General features: G+C 30.9%; 2 protein-coding genes across 2 annotated transcripts; both read right to left on the minus strand.

The window, feature by feature from the left end:
* Positions 1–2,270: 2,270 nt before the first annotated feature.
* On the minus strand, positions 2,271–4,504 carry LOC114381343 (probable polyamine oxidase 5). Its single transcript, XM_028340574.1, has one exon. It carries the CDS (start codon positions 4,214–4,216, stop codon positions 2,600–2,602), a length of 1,617 nt encoding a protein of 538 aa, XP_028196375.1. The 5' UTR covers positions 4,217–4,504; the 3' UTR covers positions 2,271–2,599.
* Positions 4,505–10,334: 5,830 nt separating this feature from the next.
* LOC114381173 (transmembrane protein 258-like) lies at positions 10,335–12,348 on the minus strand. The gene is made up of 4 exons (XM_028340361.1): positions 12,187–12,348; positions 12,005–12,105; positions 10,756–10,834; positions 10,335–10,651 (listed from the first exon to the last, which is right to left on the minus strand). The coding sequence occupies exons 1-4, from the start codon at positions 12,187–12,189 to the stop codon at positions 10,604–10,606; spliced, it is 231 nt and encodes a 76-aa protein (XP_028196162.1). The 5' UTR covers positions 12,190–12,348; the 3' UTR covers positions 10,335–10,603.
* Positions 12,349–12,456: the final 108 nt, after the last annotated feature.

Consider the following 12,456-nt stretch of genomic DNA (forward strand, 5'->3'; position numbering starts at 1 on the left):
CTATCAGCTCTATACAAGACCAAACATAGTACAAAATTGTGCTAGTATATATTAACAGTTTAGTATTAAATTAGTTTGTAAAATATATTTTTTATTCAATATTTATAATAGGTCATGAATAAAATGATATATTATACCAATAAACGATTTTATTAATATAAAATTACATATATTATCAGTATATTAAATATTACAATAATATTACACTAATATACATACATTATTAACATTTGTAGTAATAGTTTAATTTTTGTTACATAAACATTATTAAAAGAAACAATTTTAATAATTTTGCCCGTTAACATATGATATGTTTTTACAACGATGGATACATAAAAAAATACTTATATTCTTTTGTCTTTTCTATTTTTTTCATCCAAGCAAAAAATTAAATAAAATAGAAACAAAATATATCATTTTTTAATTTTATCCAATCGTTTTTTTTAAGGCAGGTTTTTTCCATTCAAATAATACAATTTTTGTTTTTTAGTTCTCTCATACCTTTTTCTCGGCTATTTCTTTTGTCGACAGCCCCTCAAAACAATGTAAAGTAAGTATCAAGCTTGGTTGATTTGCTTTGCATAAAAATCCAATACTGGCACCAATACCTATTGGTTGGTAGAAAACTCTTGTGACTTTAATCTTACAGAAAACATTATATGTGTGAGTCATTGGATAAAGAAAAACATAAAAAAAAAATAAAGTGTATATGATTGAAATGGAATAAATAATCATTTTAATTCTCAAACATTTTTTTTACTGATTTTAAATTATTCTGTTATGCTTAAAAAACTTCTTCTTAAACTTATGTACTATCACAAACTAAGTTGCATTAATCTTTAAAGAGAGATTAACTTGAACGACTCTATTATAGATTAAAATTATTCTTTGAAAATAAGAGAATAAATATTTTTGGATCATTTGGCCATAAGCTCATAACAATACATTTTTGTCTGATTGTTAGTTAAGGACATTTTGGTTACTGCTCTGATTGACCACTACTGATTATGGTGTTACAAAACAATATTTGGTCTTTTCTGTGGTGATTGTTTGGTTGGAGAGAGAAAATTACATTCAAGAAAAAAATAAGTATGGATTCTATTTTTCTTTTCCTTTACTTTCATTTAAATATTTTTTTCAATTTTCTCTCACGCATCCAAAAAACCCAATACTAAGATTGGACTTGATCTTTATAAATAAGATTTTATATTTGAGCTTATGAATAAGAAAACGTAACTTAGAGAAAATATTATTGGTCCATAAAATTTATGAATTTATTATCATGGTGACAAAAAGTTTCTTCATAAGAACTAACCCAACACATTTAAAATGTAACAAATTACAACATTCTGATATAACTTTAACATATAATGTTGATTTTTTTAAAATGATCAATATGCGTGAGATAATTCTAATTAAGTCAAGTAAGTGTAAAACCACTCTAGATAATAAAGTTTTCCATTCAAATATTTTATCCAACTACATTATTGAATTTATTTTAAATCTTAACAAAAAAAATTGACACCCTTTCAATGATTTTCTAGATTACTTCTTTTAAAATATTTTTCCACTAAATAAAAAATTACTGATTTTAAAATATGTAATATGTTAAAAATTAAAATATACTATAAGATATAACAATATTATATTAGTCTAAGAAATTGAAGGTAAAGTCTCATATTTAAATTTTATAAATAAAAAAATTGATTGTGAGGGAATATTTTACTGATCAAACAAACTAGAGTTAATCGTGTTTAAATATTATTATGAATAATAACACTCATTATCCGAATATTTAATATAATTTTGTACTTATGACTTGAATTCCAGATATGATCAAGAGCAAAAGTTCCACTTCAGTAGAAACACGCGTTCTGTAGTTACAATAATAGGTTTGTTTATACAAACATATGGCCGTTTGGCCGAAAGGTGGAATTTTTACTGTCATCAAAAGTGCATTGGGCATTAATTTATTAATTCCCGATTGCGGCGAGCTAAAGTTAAAACATAAAGACTATCAAAATTCGAAGTATCAATTATTGTTCCAAGTAAAACTCTGATCTGACTCAAAAAATTGAGTTCTTTGCAGTTTCCAGTTAAAGGAAAGGGTGTTAAAATGACTTGTTTGCATTGAAAACTGATAAGCAGTTGAGTTGACAAACCATATTTTGTTTCAGTGAAGAGCTGATGAGGAGGTTCCAAGTTGGAAAGACCTGGGTTTACCGGATCCTGTCCACTGGGGGAAGCCAGAAAATACAAATGGATAGAGCTAGTATCTAAAGTTTTTGTTCCACATCAGATTCGTAATTCAAGCAAAAGGACACCTTGTAGTTTGTTTTAATGATTTACAAGATCTGAAACAAAAAGAAACGACGCCCAAATAGATTAAAAGAAAGCAATTATATGTGGAATAATTGCTCTTATAGTACAGCTGAATGTCCCCATCTCACTTTTCATCTTGCCACTTCTAATTTTCAATTTTTGACAATCACTTACTAATTTCCCCCAAAGAGAAAAATAAGAATAATTTCATACAAATTAATGATAACAATTTTAAAAGGGGAGAAAGAAACAATACAAAGTTGTTATATTACGAGTCTTAACACAGTGAATAGTGTTGAAGAAGCCTATTGGCTTCCCTAAGGCCACTGAAGTAAGCTCCATGAGTTGTAGAATAATGGGTTCTGTGGGTTGCTTCCCCTGCAAACAAGATTTGAAGTGGGGGTGAAGCAGAAATGTGGCATTTTGGCAATGGCTCTGCCATTGTATCTAAATCATCACCACTTGATCCAACTGCCACATGACTGTATGAGCCTAAAAACAATGGATCTGTTCCCCACTGGCTCTTCAACACTTTACTGAATTTCACCTTGTATTCGTGAGAGTACTTCTCAGAATTCACATTCCCGTTGCAAAACTCAAGTGAATGTGATAGGAAGCATGAAATTGTGTCTGAAATCCCTTCAATGATCTCTTCTTCTTTGAGTGACTCTAGTGCCAAAGCTTCTTCCCCAGCAAACCAAGATAGGAGGACACTAGAATTGTTGTAAATGGGACAAAGGGTAGCTGTCCTCCTCATCCACCAGGGTATTTTCTTGTGCCTCAACTCAGATTGAGGTGAGTGAAAAACCATTTGCAAGAAGGGGAACCCTTTGGAGTGTTCATGTTCGTCTTTTCTCTCATGTGGAGGCTCACTCAATTGTATAAACAACTTATTAACAACACCAAAACCAAGCCTTGAAATAGCCTCGGCCTTGAAAGAGGGTAAAGGGGGATTAAACATCAACATACCTGAATCATCATCACGAATAGAAGCCTTCAACACTCCAAGTGAAACTGTGACAATGACATGATCCGCAGACATAATAGAGCCATCACAGAAATGTAGCATCACAGGCCTAGAGCATGTTCTTCCATTTTCCAAATTCATCGCCTCGTGTCTATCGGGCTGCCATTCAATTCTTGTGACTTTTCTTCCCAACTGAACCAAACCAGGTGGTAGCACAGAAGCCAAAGATTCAATTATGCTCAAGTAGCCTTTAGCAATTGTGATTTCTTCACCTGGAAACATTTGGCATTCACTTTCTGCTGCATAATCCAGAGTGAACAAGTTAGCAGCAGATGTATAAGTCCTCTGGGTGTTCTCATGCATTGCAAAGATTGCTTCATCAAGTAACTTCCTACTCCATTTTCCAAACCCTTTGAGCTCCTCTTCCTCTTTTGATGAACCACAATAAGCATCGAGGCCTTGTCTGAGAAAAGAGCCAACACTAAGTTTTCCACAGTGACCCTTTGTTGTTGTTGTTGTTGTTGTTGGTATCTTTCCCTGAGCATGATCCATGAGATTGTTGAAAAGCTTTGTGATGGGGTCAACAAGGGAAGGGTTTACCAAAAAGCCACCTTCAGCAATGGTGGTGGCCTTATTCTCATTCCCATCCATGCACTCCCAATGTTGCTCAGACTCAAGTGCATGGATTTGTTGAGCTATTTTGTGAATTGGGCTGCCTCCAATTCCATGGATCCAAGTAGCACCCATCTCAATTCGGTCACCACCAAACTCTGATGTGTTGATTCTCCCACCAATCCTGTTTCCACCTTCAACAACACACACCTCAAACAAGTCCTTTGAGGCACTCACACTGTGAAGCTTGTTGGCAGCAGTGAGGCCTGCCATTCCTGCTCCAATTATCACAATTTGCGGCTTCTTCACCACCATTGTTGCTACTTGATACTTAGCTTTGCTTTTGTCACACCAATGAAACAAAATTAGAGGGAGGAAAAGAAACAGTGGAGAGTGGTATGAGCTATGAAGGTGAGATTTGAGACACTGGAAAATGAATTTATAAAGCGGTTGGCTTTGTTGTTTTGTTAAGATTCAAATGTATGTTTGTGCTTTACTGCTTTAATTTTTGAAAAAAATGTTACAGACCAAAATGAGTTTGAAGAGACATTAACATACTATGTTTCGAAAACAAGTTTTAAGAACAGATACGCACTAATCATTTAATTAAGAGACTTTACTCACTTGGATTTTCCTAGTGACTTCTTTCTTTCCGCACACTATAATTTATTAACCCCTAATAAAGACCCACTTTTGCTTTATCTCTCACTCTACAACTACAGGCGAAGAGTCCCACTTTGAATTTGTTACTTCTCGTGTTTCCTCCTAGCTAGTTATTCAAGTATTTTTTATATTAATTATTTTTTAATTATAATTAGAGTTTCACATCACAGCAAGTAATTGAACTTTAATGCAATTTTAATTTAAACAAAAATATTAATTACAAAATTTTATTACATGTAATATTTTCGTAAATAAATGGGGGCCCTTCTTCAGCATTTTGAACGAAGCCCCACCTCAATAAATGTCCACGAGTGAGTAATAATAATTCAAAGACAGATACTGAGCACTGAGCTACATAACTTGTGGCAAGGTTCACAACCGGGAAAACAAACAAAACAAATTGTACAATACAATGACAAAAATAAAAGGAGTAAAAAAACTTATACGCAAACCTTAACATTGTAGATTCACTGATTGAGTTAGGGGCTGGCATGTGGCAAACAAGTCAGGTTATGTTTTTAGTCATTGAGTCTTGTTTTTAATATCCAAACTTTCACATAGTATGATTTAGTTCTAATTTTTTATATAAAAAAAACATGTTTTTAATCCTGTCTCGCAAGTCTAAGTTAAAAAAAAAAGTGTAAAAATTAGAGAGTAGAGTAAGCCCGGGGACTAAAGATATTTTTTTAAAGTTTAGAGATTAAATTGTAATATATGAAAATTGAAAGACTAAAAATAATATTCAACCAAAATATAAGGACTAAAACATATTTTATTCTTTTGTTTTCAATTTGAAATGCTTCAAATTCGATTTTATGATATGTTTAGTTTTTTTTTTTATCAGAAAAAAAAAATCATTGTGAAGGTATAGGGGTACCCTAGCCATTTGCAAACCATATGTTAAGAACAATTACTTTACAACCTTGCCTCATTTAAAACAAGATAACCCAAAGAATTAAACCAGTAAAGGGCACCACATGATGGATTCCATCAAAGGTAAACTCCAGCCCAAGTAAACCAAGTAGAGTTCCCGTGGTTGCATGCACCAGATTTATAACCAGAAGCTCCTTATCCGACACAACTATAATATAAGCCAACTTGTCTATACAATAAAAGTATGTCTATACATTAAAATTTGCCTAAAAATTTAACTTTGTAGAAGAAAAACTTGAGTTGATTTTACAAATTTAGTTCGCAAACTTTAATATAAACATACACTCAATGTCCAGATCAGCCGTGGAGTGACCCTTAACTACAATCAGGTTTTTACTATTTGATACAAAGTTTTGTCCATGACATAATGAATATGAATTCCCTATCTTTACGTATTTATGCAGTCATGAATTGATAAATGGAAACATATATATAAAATTACAGCCAATCATATATCGAAACATTTCATTGAAACAGTGTCATATAGAGTGGAGGATAGTTAATAATCTGCTTTATTATCTGATAAGCGCAGTCAATCTTGTCAGCAATAGCTCGATGGTTGTAACTTTGTAAGCCATGATTATGTCTCTGCTAGCTTCGAACCGAAAACTCGGAATCACGATCTTTGGCTCCTTCTTTTCTCCTTTAATTACTCAATCTTTCTTAAATAAAATAATATCTGATTTAAATCCACACTTGATATGTATGGAGCACTATAAATTGGCATGATTGAGACCCGTGTCCTCAACCATATATTGACTAGTTTACAATATATCTTTGCTTGGTTTTCTACTTTTGTTGAGCAAAGACAGATGATTGAGACCGTGTCTCACCTCAATTTGACACAGAGTGATTCATCTAACAATCGTGTTGGAATCGGTACAAAAGTACTAAAGGATTCGTTCCACTCATACAGATCTATTTTTGTCGGGGGTCTCACTTTATATATATTAAATCGATTTATTTATGATTTACTACTAGCAGTAGAGAGACCATCATAACTGGCATGCACGGCGAATTTATGCACTAGTAGTAATCATGGAACAACATTAAAACTTATGATATGAAAACAACATTATTATACATAATTTGATAAAAATATATTATATATTGATATCTCAATTCATATAATTTTAGTCTCCTCACTAATTACTTCCTGGATTCGTCCATGGTTGTGTATACCATTCATTCATGCCAAGATTTAATATAAGGTTTACCATAGTCCATAAAATGTTCTATATGAAGCTTTATAGTATTCCGAGTGGTCCAAGAGTTCTTGTTCTATTCTAATTGCCGTTGCCGATAAACTTGCTACTTCCCGTTATTATCCGTGTGATTTCCTTAAAAAGAGAATCGGACAGTCAATTATATCAAGATCAAATCTGTCGAACCTTGTCAAGTACACATATTCGACACATCATAAATGAGCAAGACCATCAATCAATGAAGGGCACTTTTACAATGATTTCTTTTGCAGATATTGACCAAGTCATAAAGTATAAAATTATGTGTTTAGTATAACTTGCAATTTCCTAAAAAACACTTCGAATATTTTTTATTTTTTTATCAATATTTTATTAAAAATTAAACAAAGCATAAACATATCTTTCAATGGGGATGAATAATATATATATATATATATATATATATATATATATATATATATATATATCTTTCAACGGGAAAGTTTAAGCCTATTTTAGTTCGTCATTTTCATCCAAGTTGATAAAAATCATCATAGATTCAGTGGATTTTAGTGTGTTTGGAATAACATTGAGATTCATATCTCATTTTTTATCACGTTAAAACGCAATAAAATTAACTAAAAATTGTTTTTGGGATCCACGTCCCCTCTTATAAGGTGCTACCAAATACAAGGCTAGTATATTCCCACTTCACTTTCTTAAGAATCTTAAAATATCCATGACACCAAACTCTATCTTATGATTACAATTCTATACAATATTAACTAATTACTTCTTTCCCTGTCTTTGCAACAAGAATTAAACACAGGTGAAAAAAAATCAAATATTCGATTCTTTTTATTCCTAGGATATAAATATTATTAGATTTTTTTATTCCTAAGAATAAAAATAAATATTAAAAAAATTATAATAATTTACCCATCTTATTCCATCATTTAATCAAGTACTGTTAATTTTTATTTTATTTTACTGGATATGAAGGTTTGAGAGCAAATTTCTGCTGGAACGACGAATACTTGGAACCGGGTCCATGAGAGTATAATACGGCTAACAACGAATATTTATTGACAGATATCAGCTCCCCTCTTGCCTCTAGATGGGGTTGGTATTCACTTTTTAATCACAAGTATGTTTTTTTATTTATTTGTTAAAAACTAGTTTTGATGGTGTGTCTAATCATATATATAAATAAAAGAAGATTTTATTTTATAAGATGATACGTGACAATTTTATACTTATTTCTTTTAAAAAATATTAAATAGTTCAAACAAATATAATTAACAATTAAATGTAATCAATTAACATGAATATAATAGATTCATGTTAACAACTTAATTAATCAGTACATTGATATTAATAAATTAATATGATAAATTAATTACTCATAAGTTATTTACCAATTAAATATTAATACATAAATTAGTTTTTACGGATTGATATATATGAAATATACATTATTTATGAATTTTTTATACACGTCAGGAGTTATATGAAAAATATATTGATATATATATGAAAACAAATCAATCCTAATAAATTGGTGTTTGATTGGTAATCCATTGATGCATTGAATATATTTAATTTTAAATTTTATTATATTTTTTAAGGTCAAAATTTATTATAATAAATTACATTAACTTCCACTTTAATAATTTAAACTTAATTCAATCAAATAATTTTTTTATCATTATATTTATTCTACATATGATTTCTCTCTCTAACTCCCTCTTTCTTTCTCTCTCTCTGTTCTATTTTTCAATCCTATTTACATTCCAAAAAAAATTATCCATATAAAATTTGATAGGAATATATAATCAGTATTTATTCTAGTTAAATATACATCTTAAATTCTGAATTGCCATGACTTTTAAAAATTCTTGTTATTATAAATTAAAATATCAATTCAGTAATATAATCATCAATTTAATATATAATATTTATTAATAATTTTATTTATACTCAACCATTTAATTTAATTACAAAGTTTAGAAAATATATTTATCATTTAATTAAAAACATCATGAAAATAAATATGTGGTAAATTGTTTCATATTTAGTTAAAAATAACAATGACAAAGAAATCCAAATGCATAGATGTTTGTAGATAAAAAATTTGCATTAGATACGGTACCTATATGTACATGTTACTCGTTAATGTTAAAATACTTAAATATTTTTTTTACCAAGCTTAAATACATAAATATTCTTTATAAATATTTTTTATTTCTACTTATGTTTTGGAGTATAATTTATTTGGACTTATATTTTAGTGTATTTTTATTTGAGTTTATATATTTTAGAGAGTAATTTTTAGATAATTTTGTTTGGAGTTCACAAAATTTATTTATTTAAAATTATTTATGGGTATTTTTAATTGTGTAGATCATAGAATATTTGAATAACTTTAGTGTAAACAATTAAAATTATTTTTCAAGAAAATATTAAAATAAAAATGTTTGTTAAAATATTTTTAATTTTTTTTTATTTTTGCAAAAATATCCCAGGATACCCACGGATGTCCCCGAATCCACATGTATCCGCTTAACAGGTACCATATGATCTGGTGAGACAGGTAAAGGATGACTACTATGAGCGTCCTTCCCGACCAACTCATCCTATGCACAATCTTATATGCATTTTTCTTAGGAACAAAATTCAATAAAACACTTATAATGTAAAACTATTTGAATATTCATAATTATCAAATATATTTTTTACATATATAAAATTTAAAAATTAATTGATAAATATATTATAAGAAAAATTAATAATATAAAAAATCAAAAATTATAAACTCTGTATGGCTCGGGGTATTACCCTAGTAAAACTATACAAGACAGTTACTAACTGCTGGAGATTTGTTTCATTTCACAATTAACTTTTACTTACAAGGGCTCCAACAAACCTTTCTCTACATTAACCGAATGTTAGTTTTTTCTTTCTCTTAAGAGCGACACGAAGTTTCCCTCTATCTCCACTCGAAATAGAGAAATCTTGTTAAAAAATGTTCCAAGAATGCTACCAGCATTTTCTTTCTTTTTTAGCTAAAAAATAATGTTTTTATTTTTCAACTGTACAAAATAAATTTGCAAGTATAAAGCTCAATAATTAACAAAAAGTCAAAGAGTGTTGCATGAAACTTCTCGTATGATTTTCTCCAAGTCACTTTTCTTTTATTCATCAACAATTCTATTCGCATCCAATATGTTGCATTCACTCTCACTAACAGTTGGAGTGATATCGGGGAGTTCATGGAATGTTTAGCTCATAAAATAAGTAAAAGAAGTATAAAATTGTTAAGTACTATTTGTAATGATTGTTAATTCGCTCAATAGTTGCTATTATATTTGCTGGTTTATACTATTTAGACATAACGTGAAATTTTTTACATTTTGATCATTGAAGAGCAATTCTTTTTTTTTTTTTCAATAAAAGTGTTACTTCGTTAGTTCTATTTGCAATACTTGTTAATTAGCTCAGAGTATATATAATTGTTAGTCCACCGAAAAAAATTTCTCTTCTTAGAGCAAGAAAACTTATCGAAACGATAACTTTTTTTTTAACGAGAAAAATTGATTAACCACTTTTCGCTGTCATCAGAGCCTAAAGGCACAAATAATCTCACCCAACCCTTCCATTCCAAAGAGGCCCCAGATATTGTATATTATCAAGAGTATCAAACATGATATTCATCTGCATTCAGCATATAGAAATTACCCGAAAAACATGCTTGAAAACTATCTCAGATATCATAATCTTCTTGAACATTACACACAACCAACATTGTTATCGATAGATTAAGAACATACCTTAGAGTCGGATATCAAACTAAAACGTCCAATGCAATTTTTCATTTAAAGCTATCTGCTTAGCAAAATTTTCATCCAATTCAATGTTTAAATTAGACATAAACACCAGAAGCAAGTAGGAGGAACAAGGACCCAAAACCCTGCCAAGAAGATAGACACATAAATATAAGTTTTACCATATCATTTATCATACCAGTTTCATGTAAAAAATGTCTGAACAAAGGAAACACAAAAAAATACATACCAAGAAGACTGAAGCCACTGCACCAGTTGTCAGCTCCTGAACAAGTGAACGACTTTTCCTAGAAGATGTTGCTTCATAACTGCAAATAATACATCCATTTACTTAATGTATAGAGAGGAATATAGATACAATGATATGATAGCTGTGTTAGTGTGGCATGAACATTCATAGTTCATGAAACTTGACCAAACAGGAGAAGGGGAAACTCCTGATATCTTTTAAGATTTGAAACATCATTAAACACCAGAAAAATACAAGAAAAAGTCCAAGCCGAACACACACCTACAACTTATCACTAATAGGCCATAAAATCAATAATGACATTCGGCTCCTGGGTCAGATTTCACGTATATAAGCTTGCCTCAACTTGTAACAACTAACAAGTACCTTTGTCTCACGAGATTACTCAAAGCCAGACAACAGAGGACAATAAATCCACCCATTTTGCCACGACAACGATCTATATCTGTCTGACCCAGGTAAGACATGGACACAACTACTATTTTGAAGTTTCTACACTGCCTTGCGTATTAGCTCATTTAGCTGGTTAAACAACAGATGGGCAAAAGTGGCCAATGTTGAAGATCCCTGGACAGGATACCAACAGTATTACTCTTGAGCTTGGATAGAAGAATGTTATTCTACATGCTCCTTTGGTTGTCTACATTTAATGAGTTGTATCCAGTGTTAAACTTACTCCTCCAATTGCAAAATCTCTCACCCAAGTAGCCATTAGTTTGTTCCTCATTCAGTACTTGCAAACAAGAGAAATCTATATTCCACCAGTGACAAACATTTCTCATAAGAACAAAACTTAGATGCAGTTGCTTAAGTATTTTTTGTGTTGCTCTCCAATTAGAATTGGACGTTTCACCTTATTAACCCATGCTAACCACAAAACCTTATTACGCATATTACTGAGATGAAACTCCAATTCTGATTAGAAAACATGAGAGGCACCTAAAGAAGTGTATCTAAGTCTCGTCATTCTCATAAAACTTCCCTTTTGTTAACTTTGTATTTGCTACCACTTACTCAGATCAAGGTACCAACAAAACATTTTCCAATAACTCCACAAATACCGATAAATCAAATCCAGCGTTACAAATGTCGAGTGAAATTCCTAAGATTCATAAATCCACCAAAATGATTTTACAATTTGCAAGCTAATTGATTCATGGAAATCGAAATCGAGATCGGGTGTAGATGCGTAATAGAAAAGGAAGGAGATCGAGAAAAAAAAACTGACATGAAGAAAGAGGCGGTTAAGACGAGGCCGATGGCGAGGGTGAAGACGGAGAGCGTGGGGTACCACGAATCGGGGACGGGACTCGTTATCGGTTTTGGAGCCTTCAACATAAAATCAAAAACACAGAATCAGAAATTTGAAATTGCAATTGAGAAGACAAAAGCAAAATAAAATTGAATTACCATCACAGAATGCAGAGATTAGAGCACCGGATCTTGCACGTTCCAAAACCCCTCTTTCGCTCGCTGACTCTAATTCTATACTATATTTTAACGTCAGCAATGGCTCTGAGATCGCTTCACAGTCACCCTACACTACACTTGCAATAAGCCCAACTTTTGAGGCCCAACATCTCTTGACTGTTGCACTGAGTTTCAAATTGTTGTGATTCATCCAAAAACATTTTTCTCAAAAAATAATTGAGGTTTGTTTTAATTTAAACCATTAGATTG

This window comes from Glycine soja, chromosome 13 (assembly GCF_004193775.1).
Source record: "Glycine soja cultivar W05 chromosome 13, ASM419377v2, whole genome shotgun sequence".
Lineage (NCBI taxonomy): Eukaryota > Viridiplantae > Streptophyta > Magnoliopsida > Fabales > Fabaceae > Glycine > Glycine soja.